Raw genomic sequence first — 12,098 nt, forward strand, 5'->3', positions numbered from 1 at the left:
TTAAGCTAGGCCACTGTTACCTAAGAGACTTTTCTCTTTACGCGAGACAAAGTAGACTCTAAAGTTTTGCCCCCTGCAACTATAGAGCTACTCAAGATCCTACCCATATCCTCCTTTAGCTGTACGCTATATAAGGAGGCTAGGATAAAGATGCAGGAGGCGAGCAAGGACCCCCTATCGCTAGCCTTCCTGCTAAACACGAGCGTAGGCATACAGGCTACTATTGCCTTTATTGAAGAAACTAGGGCTGCAACACAGGCCTGGCACAAAGGAAACCTCGAGAACTAGGGCAACACCTATACTAGGTGGCCTCGCCCTACACCCACCCTACCTCTCTCTTTTACCCGCAAGACCCCCTTCTACCTCCCTCTAGACTAGGCTACGAGCCTCACCTCGATTTAGATAGCCCCCTCCCCCACCTACACCAAAGTGATAGCACTACGTAGATACTTGCGGGCCTAGCCTGCACGTCTTATATAGCCCACCGGCTGAGACAGGACGTAAAACCAAAATAATAATAATAATAATAATAAAGAGAGCCTGTCTACTCTCTCTCATATATACACAAGATGCTAAGCGTAATGAGCATGAGAGGGAGCCTTGTCCTCTTGAACAATAGTACCTAGTCTATCCATTGTACACTCCTTTGCAAAGGGAAGAAGTTTTGGGAGAAGAACTTAAGATTAATAACGCTACTAATTTATACTACTCTTATCGTTACCACGAGTGAGCTTTCTATTCTCCTTGTTCTATCTCCATTGAGGAGCTTTACCAGGTTTATTTCTTAGCCTTATCCTCTTCATGCCTGTTAAGAGTTCCCACTCCTCTCTGATAATCAGCTCTAAGATCTCACTCATCTCATCGATCTTAAGTGCTGCTTCTTTCTTCTCCTAGAATGTCTGAAGTCTCCATATATGAAGAGGACCTTTGTGATCAAATGAGAAGCAGTCCCACACCATAAGCTTAGTGTAGCCTTTCCACCTCTCCCGAATAACTGATCTTGTAAATGCTTCATCTGACTTTCTCCACACTCGATAGCTACCACGGCGGTGATTAAGGACAACGGAGGTCTCGTCTAACCAGATAACATTCTTCCAATCCTCGAGCGTCCAGTCCTTGTGAGCAAGACACCAGTTAAGTCTCTCTTGTCTCATCTTCTTCGTCAACCCAGGCTTCCTCGTCAGCTTCGTCTTGTTGTATCCTGCTGCTATAAGAACTCTCCACACTGTTGTAGATGAGACGACGTGACCTTTAAGACTAAGATTACCAGCTATATCAGTACAGCTCTTCTCTCGTCTATATCGATTACGGTCTATTTTTTAAATAGTAGCCTCTTGAATAGTCTCTTGCTTACGTGGGCGGCCTATACGTAGAGCATCTTTAAGATATTCAAGGAGGGGCTTTATTGTAGGCCCATCTGGCTCAAAGCCTCCCTGGCAGGCTCGGCCATAGATAGCATCAATCGTGCGTGGAGAGATACCAGTGATGGCGCTGATCTGGCTCGTTGACTTGCCTCCAAAAGAGACTTTAAGGTGACAATCAAGGCTCGTGTAGAAAGATCTGTATTAGGAGCCATTAGAGAGTACAACACCAAAGAAAGCGAGTATACTACTAGCCAGCTACAGCCTCATCGAAACACTCTGGATTGTGCCAAGAAACATCCGCCAATAGCTAACTGCGCTAGCAAGAACTTTTGAAAGCCACCTCCGTAGGAAGAGAAACAATCAAACAGCACAACTCTACACTCGAGGCTAGTTTACAGAGCGGATATGAAAGGCAACTAGAGGAAAATAAACCTCTCAGTGTAGCATCACTTTATCTCCGACAACCTTAGCCTAGCTCTGTGGGCATTTGCCGTGCGCTCAAGCATTTCGGCCTCGACTGTGCTCTACTTTGTGTTTAGCTCAATGCATTATATGCTCCCTGCTGACGTGTCTTTTACCTGCTCTCGGTCCGTAAAAAAGATGCATTCTCGGTTTTCAAAGATGCTGCGGAAAAGAGGCGAGCGCCAACTTTCGGAAGCCATTAATGTAGTTTCCGAAAAGTGGAAATCCATGCAGTTTAGTGATACTCACGCCTCCTTGTATTGATGAAGTGTATTAAATACTTCTACTTCTACTAGCTCCTACCAGCATGGTGCTCAGTCGCACCTTTTAAGCGCTGAGGCGAGTGGTCTCATTTGTTGTGTGAACTGGTGTAGTCGCACGGAATGCCACAATAAACGAGTTGTAGGGGATTTCGGTGCGATCTAACCGATCATTGTGTTCCCGCAAAACAGCGAGCTCGGAATTCTGAACCGAACTCCTATTTTAACAACTCAGACAAACCACTTTTTAGATAAGCCATCACGATTTCTTTGCTTAGCCACCTTGCCGACTAGCTGTCTTGGGCATCACTTGATCTACCAAGAATGAAGTTCCTCTCTCTACCTCTTACCTACCTGCATGGATTCCTTGGCCGTTCTCATGGATCGTACGTGTCAGTACCAGACTCACTAAGTCTCACAGAGGCAGAATCCTCCATAGATTCGTCCCGGACTCTCCATAGGAGCACTAGAACGGAAGGTCTGGTGGCATTGGCTCCACTTTTACTAAACATTCTTCTAGCTGTGCCTTGCTACAAACCCTCAATGTCATTGGACAAAAACAAATCTTTTGCAGGCACAAATCTAGCTAGCTAGGTTCCCCCTGAAGTGAATATTCGACCTAAAAACCGACAGTGGAAGAAAGCATAAGAGCTTAGCCCTTTGTCTCTCACGAAAGAAATTGTTTTGGACAACGATAGGTTCGATGAGGCCGCAAAACCATGGACAGAAGTTTGGGAAGGTAATTCTAATTTCTATTCTGGGACCCACAAACGCTGATAGTTTTGGAACCGCATTCTTTCACGCTCCTGGAGTTGCTCTTCCTCAGCCAGTTGATGAGAATCATCCTCCTAGAGGTGTGTTGTATGTAATCAGCGCAACCCATCAGCTGCATTGCCTGGTCAGTTTGTACAATGTAACTATGTATACGTCATAAGCTGACCGTGACAGACAACGCTTTTGACAGACTTTCGACTTTTACTGATAGAAAAACCCGGAAAATATGGCTTAGATCATATCAGCTATTGTTTTACTTATATATATGAAGGTATCATGTGCTCAGCAGATGCAACTCTAGAGGAGTTGCCTTTCGGAGCAAAGTTAAGGTCTCACCAGTGTACCGACTTCCAATCTTTGCGAGAATGGGTGTTCAGCGAAGAGAGGAACACAGGACTGCAATTTAATGGAACGCACTACATGAAGGTGGATCGGAAATATCTTGCGAGCCACCCTACACCGTACTGGTAGAGCGTCCAGCTCGAGTTCGGGTCGGAATTCTATTCTTCTATATCCAACAATGAGCGACAATTATCATCTCTATGATGAGATTTATCTAAAAACATATCAGCCGATGAAATTGCTAGTCGCAATGCCACTATTTTGCCATATGTCTATATATACATCTGCTATCAATTGTGCTTTCACATTGAATACACTCGTGTTATTCTGTACTTTCGAATTATTTTCATTGGCCAACGCTATTCAACAGCTAAAGTCCCTTCCTATGTACCGGAAAATCTTGTGTGCCGCCAACAGCCAATAAGACGCAGCACCGTATCGAAAAAGGTGCTATCCTTGCTCTTCCGTTGGCTGTCTCCGGCACACAGGGTTTTCCGGTACATAGGGAGGGACTTTAGATCCTTGCACATAGGTTTGCAGAAAGGGTGTGAGACTGTTGGGAGTGGTTCATTGGTATCTGTAAGTTATTGGACCGTTCCCTATGGACAAGCGGCACGCTGTGAGACCGATAACACTACACACCCCATCTTGAGCGTGGGGCAGAATCATTTATCAGCTTGAGGCTCGCAGTGAGCCAATCTGCATAGACAAACGAGGTCGTGGCCATCAACACATAGGCAGACTTATGGCTAATTATTGTGCTTGAGCGATATCACGGAGAATCGAAACAGGCAGCTGCTCGATCGTCTTGACCTCCATGTCGCCGAGGCCTTTGTGCTCGAAGCAATCGTAGGTTAAACCTGCCTGCTCAGGCAGTATCCGGAGATTTTCATACGTGCGACTCTTGTAGTCTATGCGCTGTTATTGATCAAATTGTCCAGCAGATGGGCTTTACCGCGTCACATCGGCGACTCCGATGTGGCCCACATACTCTTAATTTGGTCAGCCAAGCGTTCCTCTGGGGCAACAACGCAGCTGCGTACGACAACACAGACGAAAATCTACAAGACGGGGATAGACTCCTACAACAGTGGTGTCGAGATGGCCCATTATGTATACTTATTGCTATAATCAACCACATTAAGACGCCGCAACAACAAGAGCTGTTCGAGAGCTTTCAGCGTCTCGCTGATCAGGAACTACCTATACATGAACAGAAGATATTGCAGCCCGTAGAGCCAGTCGTTACGCGCTGGAACTCATACTTTTCAGCTTTTGAGCGAGCTGTATAGCTCCAGGCTGCCCTTAACGCGTACGCTAGCCACTATATAACTCGTATACGACGTGAGGATACTTACGCGTCAAGTTGCGGCAATAAGCTGCCCGATGCCGCGATATGGATGAGATCCAGCGGGCTATCGGCTGCTGATTGGGGTGTTGTTACTGAGTATATTGATATACTGAAGCTGCTTGAGTTGGCAACAAAGCGTCTTGCGGGCCGCGGGAAAAGCGGCCGATTTGGGGCGATCGCAGAGGTTATGCCAGTCTTTGAATACATACTGGCATACTACGAGCAGCGCGTCAAAACCTACGAGTCTGTCGACCATAAAGTGCACGCTGAAGCCCCCGAAGATCACATCGCGATCATCCTTCGCGCCGCATGGGCAAAAGCCAGCGTCTACTACTCAAAGCTCGACGACTCACCCGCGCACTACACCGCAACGCTGCTCCATCCATACTACAAGACCTACTGCGAGATAGCTTGGGCAGATAAGCCAGAGTGGCTCGAGGCCAACAACAGCGCATTTCGCGCGCTCTGGGCTCAGTACAAGGGTTCTGAGCGCGTTATTCGGCCGCCGCGGGTCGTTACCAACGATATTGACGACGCGATCGACAGCCTTATCAATCCAAAGGCCACCTCTAGCGCCAGCACTGACGATCTAGACGAGTACGAACGATGGAAACGATGGGAACCGCGGGCGGAGAAAGGCTCAGAAGCCGCCAATAACCCGATACAATACTGGATACAACAGCGCGACCGCTACACACGACTTGCCCGGCTCGCTATTGACGTAATATCAACCCTAGCTTCAAGCTGTGACTGTGATCGCATATTTAGTGAGCTCGATGATCTATTAGAGCCGCGAAGACAGGCGATATCATCCCAGTTACTGGCGGTAATACAGTGCGTACGACAGTGGCAGAAAGCTGGCTTCGGAACGGGCAAAACGGGGGCGACAAAACCAGTATCCGACCACCAGATAGACGCGTGGTACGGCGTATGCGACTGGGATCAAGACGTCATGTAATTAGTATAGGCGGGCGGTCTGTTATACATAAATCTATCAAGCCTTCAAGCCGAGTTTCAAGCAAGCCGCCCAAAACACCAAAAGCTTGCAATCCAAGCCCATATCCAAGCTTCAAGGACCAGCCTTAAGCCAAGCCGACGTCAAAAGCTTGATTGGCTTGCTTGTTGGCAACTCTGAAGGTCGGGTGGTTGAGACATTGAGATTTGCTGGGCAGTGCGCTTGCCGTCTACATGAATCTGAGGAAGCTAATGTTGATTGTTCCTACTCTGCCTTCGGTTCAGCGGTATGCAAGAATCTCGACTAAACTAGATACTTCCTCAAAGACAGCGCTTTGCGGCAATGCGATACTCATCCTAGCGAAAAATCCGACAACAATGCTAAGTAAAGCTTGATTCTCCCTCTCACAGTCCGGGCCTGATTCTGAGAGAACGTCTAGTGCAAGAAAGCACAAAGCAAGCGTGTTGATGAACAAACAATTGCTGTAGTACAAATGGTTAGTACAAAAGTAACGTGAGAAGTACTTTCACATGCGACACATACTAGTCTTGGAGTAGGTGTTCGGACGGTATTGTGCTAGACAACATGATTATCTCCCTGATTGACGGTTTAAGCAATTTCCTACGCTCCTTAGACCCTACAGGAAAAGAAGTGTGTGGGTCTGGTAGGCTTATACTTGTCAACTGGAACCGAGCCTCATAATACTGAGAGGATATTCGGAGCTTAACGGGCGTAATATCACTATGGTCTAGTGAGAGCATCATCTGGCTTGTTTCAACTGACTTGTACCATTCTTCTAGCGCTGTTGATAGCACCACGGCTCTATCAAGGCGATCTTCGGATGACTCTCCTTCCGCCCCTACACGGAGCTGCAAAATTCTGGAGCAGATCCTGGAGTATTTGAGTCGGTTCCATAACAGCTGTAAGGATGATGCGGTTAGAATGTCACTCTGCAGTGTGTTATTGGGCTTGTCCAGAGTCGGAAGGGAGCCGTCACCGACTAGCTGCTTGCCTTGCATTAGCCTGTATTCAACCGACCTACGAGATAACCAGATAGAGCGAGAACTTACGGAGAAGGTTTGCCATCTCAATGCATAGGACTTATCAATGCAATAGAGCACCCACATGGCTCGTTCGGCCTGAATGGCTTGCTCGTCGCTAACACAGAACCTGCGTAGGACAAGTTCCAGATGAAGACTCAACGAGGCCGCAGTCGTAATGCTGCCAAGTATAAGCGCAGGCAGATTGCTGGATCCTGTTTTTTCGGCAAGACAGAGCTGGATAGATTAGCCGACTGCTTCGCCGTAGATGGCCGGATTTCGACAAACCATAGCAACAAGTGACTGGTTAGGTTAGCAAAACCTCGGTTATCATTGCAGAGGAAAAGTCACCAAGAACTGACGGACACTACCATGCTGGCGAAGTAGCAACGTTGAAGCTTCCAGCACAGCATCTAGTAGCGCTATTTTAGACACCGAGCTCACTTCGGGGTCTAACAAAGCCCCCCAAGCCAATGACGTGATTAGCAAAGACATATCGCTGACATCTATAGGTAGCTTTTCCGGGTCAAAAAACCGCTCTTGTATGTGCGTAACGTCTTGTTCTTTGATGAACAGATTCAAGCTACCACAAACATGAGCTAATGTAGTTTATTTGCCGTTCGATTGACTTACCCTCCTAGCTCTCTGAACGCCCCTTGTGAATCATTAGTAAGTTATCTGCAGATGGCAGTGAAAACGTACTCTGAACAAGCTTCTCTACAGGGAGACTGGTGAGGTCTAAGCTCTGGTGTTCTCCACCAGAGTCAATCTTGCGCAAGAGGTCAGAGATACAAGCCTGATGATTTGACGACAGTAATACTTCAACCTTCCCCCATACTGCCTGTTGTTTACGGCTTCCTCGATATCCGTTTTTGAAAAGGACAGTGAGGTCGCACGTTCTACGGTTTAGGAATGGCTTTGTCTTGGCAATGTTAGAGATGAGTATTCAATGAAGGGAAACAGATCGTTCACCTCTGCTTTATCGGCTACCATTCGTTCCGAGAGCAGCGATAGTGTACACTTAGCGCTGCCGCTATCTACCTCAGTTCCTAGCAAGCCACAGGGCTGAGCGGTACTATGCTGACGCAGGTTTTCGTCGTAGCCCAATTCCAGCCAATCCAGCATGGTTGTGTTGTTTATGGAGCTATTGCACGACATTTGATTCTGTAGACCGCTGGCTTGATAATCCGGCTCTATCCTCTAGTCAGCCAATGGTTCCGTCGGAAAAGAACAAACTGCTTCAATCACAACAGTCATAGATGCATCCCCCCAGAACTGAGAAATAGAAATAAATGAGTCCTGATATGTACCTGTGTTCTTGGCTTGACTGGTGCCCGATGCCGTTTCGTCTGCGAAATCAAGATCCAGATACGAGCGCGCGCTATCGGACACCAGTTGCGAGAAACACACCTCGCTAAACGGCGTGTTCAAAGCATTTGCTGAGCCCTCAGCATCCCGACCAACCCCAACCCCATAAGAGTGATCTAGGTACGATGAATCAGGTATCATGCTGCCGTTTACAGCGTATGTCTGTGTCGGTGTGGATATGTGCTCGCCTCGGCTCTGGATACTCTTCTCTTGCATAGGACGTCGTGAGCGATGTATGTTGTATTCGCAAAGAGATTCGTTCCGCTGTCATGGTGTTATTGGCAAATTTCGGAATAAAACGAAGGCTTTTGTGTACTTCACATCGGTTACATGGATTCGCTCCATTGCCTGTGTTTGTTAGCATGTACCTTGGTAATCACGGAACAAGCTTACATCGGACCTTTTTCAGACGGCACTCGTCACATGCACCTCTCCGTCGAGTCAACTTGGGACGAGGGCCACTCATCTGGTCGACAAGAACACCTTTGGATATGTAAACGAGGAGAAGGGCAGAGCCTCAATCGAATACATCTATCTAATACCCCACAGCGATTACTCTCCGGTGTCCGGGATGATGTATAGAATAGTTTCATCAACGCATGGACAAGGGTCTCCCGGAGCCAATTTGTCATACCATGAGCTGTGTCCTACACCATGTGGAGCTAAATCGATATGCAGTGGCTCACACTGGCAAGGGCTAGTCTAGTCTGGCTATAGCGCCATTGTTTTTGAGATACGCGCTTGCGCAGAGGTCTGAAGATGCTCAAATGCTTTGGCATACGGAGGTGCCTCACAAAAGTTCTGTCCCACGCTTATCTCGGCGCTTCGGTATAACTCTTCTTGGCGTAAATCTCTTCTTGATGCTGAGTAGCTATACGATTTGTCTGTATCTATCGTTACAATATCTCCTAATACTAATACTTACACCCGCACCTTATTTATAGTGTTAAAGTTACGTTCTATTAGTAAGTCTACATTATAGATCTCTAAGCTTACTAGTGTTTATCCTCGTACGGTTAGTCGTATCTATAGTAGAATTATTAAGGCTAGTTTTAAGCTAAACGTTCTTCCTCTTAAGATCCTCTTAAAGCACGTATAAAACGCCTCTTACTCTAGCTAACCTTTAAAGTAGATAGATAAGATAAAAGAGTAGATAATCTAATAAGTATAACGTAATGTATATAGATAAGAGAAAAGCTACGCTAACATTACTAGTGCTCTTAGTCTTAAAGAAGTTGATATATTACGTACTATAGTCTAGAGGGTATTAAGAGTAGTAAAATATAGAAATTCTAAGCTGATAAGAAAGTCTAGGTTAAGATAGGTGATAAGAAGTTCTTATCTTAGGTAGGCGATAAATTATGAAAATTAGATAGTTATTAGAGAAGTAGAAGAATATTATTTAGATAGATAGAACCTTTATAGTAATTAAATACCAACGTAGAGACTATAAAGTCTAGAGAAAGATGAACAAAAGAGTAGTTAAGAGCTATATTTATAAGAGGTAGTAGAGATACTCTAAATTTATATTCTAGAGCTACTTTTTATATAATAAGAAAGATTTATCCTATATCTATTAGCTAGAGATGACGATAGAGAAAAAGAATACTACGTATTAGATTAAGTAGCTAAACGCTCAGCGTAAGCCTCTATAGAGAATACGGCACCTAGCTACGCCTATTACCATTAGAGTATAATATATCGCTTATACGACTTTAAGAGACTACTCTAGTATAGTAACTTACTAGACTATAGCTATATTAAGCTATAATACTTCTAGATAAAGAGTGAGACTATAAAGAAAGAAGCTCTATGGTTAAAGACTGAGGTAGTTAGAATCTAGTAGAACTACTAGAAAGATCTCTCGTAACTTAAGATCTAAGCTAAGATTAAGTAAATTCTTATATATATTAAAAAGATAATCAAGTTATAAGGTAGTAATAAGTATATAGATAGGAGAGACAAGCCGTAGCTAAGGCGGCCGTACTTTTGATAGATTATTCTTGGCGGGACATAACTTTTACGAGATACCTCCTTACTGCTATAACGTAAACTTAAAGAGCGGTAAAGGCCCATCCTTTCGTACGAGTAGTTATATAGTGTACTTAGTACTCTTCTATAGAGTACGTAAGGTAATTAGTGTAATGGGTGGGCCGAACCCGGCCTAGCGCGCAGCTACTCACGCCGCCCATGTAACCAAAAGGTTTGCACAAGATAATAAGCTTGTCTTATTATCTTGATAGCTGGGTATATATGCTCGGAATCAGCGCGCGACGCGCTAATCGCTACTTAGCATAGCCAAGTTATTATTAAGGGCGCAGCCCATTACAATTAGTAAGAAGCTTAGCTTATATGCGGGTTTTCTATTAGAAGTATTCTTCGTATGTTCCTTTATCAAAGACTTCTACGTCTAGAAGTCATACTTTTTCAAATCTTTGTACGGCTGATCTAGCGGTGGGCGTTGAGTCATAGCTAGGTTGTTGACCGCTCTTACTTGGAGTTATCATAGACGTCTGTGCGTTGCTAACTAGGAGCTGGCCTTAAATCGTATAAAGGAGGTTTTTAATCTGCTTAAATTCTTAGAACTCGTTCTAAGCTTATTAGAGCTACGCTATCGCGTGTAATTGATGTGAGCACCAGCGCCCACTAAGCCAATACTACGTGGCAACGACTTAGCCGTAACTAACCCACTAGCAAAAGGTAAGTACGAGAATAATCCGAACTGATTATTCTAGTGTAGTATAATATATATAGTGTAACGGGCTGAACACCCTTTAGATAGCTCCTCGATAGGATCTCGGTTCAAGCTGCGTGCGCGCTATCTAAACTATGTTTAGACGACGAGCGTAGAATTCAGGTGCCACCCGAGCAGCGTTTAGACAACGCGCTTAGATACTTGGCATAAACTTTCTCCGATAAGTAAATAAACGCCACCTAAGTAGAGTAGATAGCTCCTCATCGAATACAACCTCTTGTATACCTCGCGATTGCTCTCCGGAGCGCAGCCCCTTACATATAGGCATGTAACTCCGTTATATATAGTATTACCTTACTTAACAGCTCTAATAAAATTCTTATATACTTAAAATATATATACTTTATGTAGATTAAGTTATTCTGCTCTACTATATGCTGTGAGAAACTTATTACACTACTCTTTTTTAATTACTAAGTATACAGAATCTTTGCTACTTTATAGTCCTTCCATACTTGATATTATATTTTAGAAGTAGTAGAAGAGAATGCTGCAAGGGGCTGCGCTCCGGGGAGTAATCGCGAGGTATACAAGAGATTGTATTCGATACAGAGCTAAGCTCCTAAGCTGTGTAGCTATCTATATATAAGCTAGTTACCTAAGTAATAATTAGGCCGATGAAGTCTAGGAGCACGAAGCAACTCCTAGATCCTGCGGCTGTTGTCTGAATGTCGTTCAGGCGGTGCGCAGAGAATCCGGATGCTACCTCGAGCACCTAGATTCTACGAGTAGACCAAGATCCTATCAAGGAGCTATCTAAAGAGCATTCAGCCCGTTACAGTTAACGCGTCTAGCTAGTCTCTACTGCTATTCGTAACTCTATCTAGTAAGGTCTACTAGAACAGCTAGTATTACAACCTCCTACTAGACTAGACGATTGGCGTCTTAGACAATAGCTAGACGATAGATAAACTTAGTGTAGCGTATTATTATTATTATTATTATTTTGGTTTTACGTCCTGTCTCAGCCGGTGGGCTATATAAGACGTGCAGGCTAGGCCCGCAAGTATCTACGTAGTGCTATCACTTTGGTGTAGGTGGGGGAGGGGGCTATCTAAATCGAGGTGAGGCTCGTAGCCTAGTCTAGAGGGAGGTAGAAGGGGGTCTTGCGGGTAAAAGAGAGAGGTAGGGTGGGTGTAGGGCGAGGCCACCTAGTATAGGTGTTGCCCTAGTTCTCGAGGTTTCCTTTGTGCCAGGCCTGTGTTGCAGCCCTAGTTTCTTCAATAAAGGCAATAGTAGCCTGTATGCCTACGCTCGTGTTTAGCAGGAAGGCTAGCGATAGGGGGTCCTTGCTCGCCTCCTGCATCTTTATCCTAGCCTCCTTATATAGCGTACAGCTAAGGAGGATATGGGTAGGATCTTGAGTAGCTCTATAGTTGCAGGGGCAAACTTTAGAGTCTACTTTGTCTCGCGTAAAGAGAAAGTCT

General features: G+C 45.1%; 3 protein-coding genes across 3 annotated transcripts; 1 reads left to right on the forward strand and 2 right to left on the reverse strand.

Annotated features, from left to right (window-relative positions):
* Positions 1-980: 980 nt before the first annotated feature.
* COCSADRAFT_73662 (uncharacterized protein) lies at positions 981-1,217 on the reverse strand (the record flags this gene model as incomplete). The annotated part of the gene is made up of 1 exon (XM_007707909.1): positions 981-1,217. A coding segment is annotated over one exon (237 nt), but the record flags the coding sequence as incomplete, so codon positions are not given.
* Positions 1,218-4,119: 2,902 nt separating this feature from the next.
* COCSADRAFT_351437 (uncharacterized protein) lies at positions 4,120-4,518 on the forward strand. The gene has a single exon (XM_007707910.1). It carries the CDS (start codon positions 4,147-4,149, stop codon positions 4,492-4,494), a length of 348 nt encoding a protein of 115 aa, XP_007706100.1. The 5' UTR covers positions 4,120-4,146; the 3' UTR covers positions 4,495-4,518.
* A 1,270-nt stretch (positions 4,519-5,788) lies between these two features.
* Positions 5,789-8,382, reverse strand: COCSADRAFT_176804 (uncharacterized protein; the record flags this gene model as incomplete). The annotated part of the gene is made up of 10 exons (XM_007707911.1): positions 5,789-5,990; positions 6,052-6,512; positions 6,579-6,785; positions 6,911-6,946; positions 6,993-7,131; positions 7,182-7,203; positions 7,251-7,470; positions 7,521-7,741; positions 7,859-8,180; positions 8,317-8,382. 10 exons carry the CDS (start codon positions 8,380-8,382, stop codon positions 5,789-5,791), a joined length of 1,896 nt encoding a protein of 631 aa, XP_007706101.1.
* Positions 8,383-12,098: the final 3,716 nt, after the last annotated feature.

This window comes from Bipolaris sorokiniana, assembly GCF_000338995.1.
Source record: "Bipolaris sorokiniana ND90Pr unplaced genomic scaffold COCSAscaffold_29, whole genome shotgun sequence".
In the NCBI taxonomy this organism is placed as follows: domain Eukaryota; kingdom Fungi; phylum Ascomycota; class Dothideomycetes; order Pleosporales; family Pleosporaceae; genus Bipolaris; species Bipolaris sorokiniana.

Coding starts and splice junctions, on each gene's coding strand:
- COCSADRAFT_351437 (XM_007707910.1), top strand. CDS start 4,147: ATGGGCTTTACCGCGTCACATCGGCGACTCCGATGTGGCCCACATACT.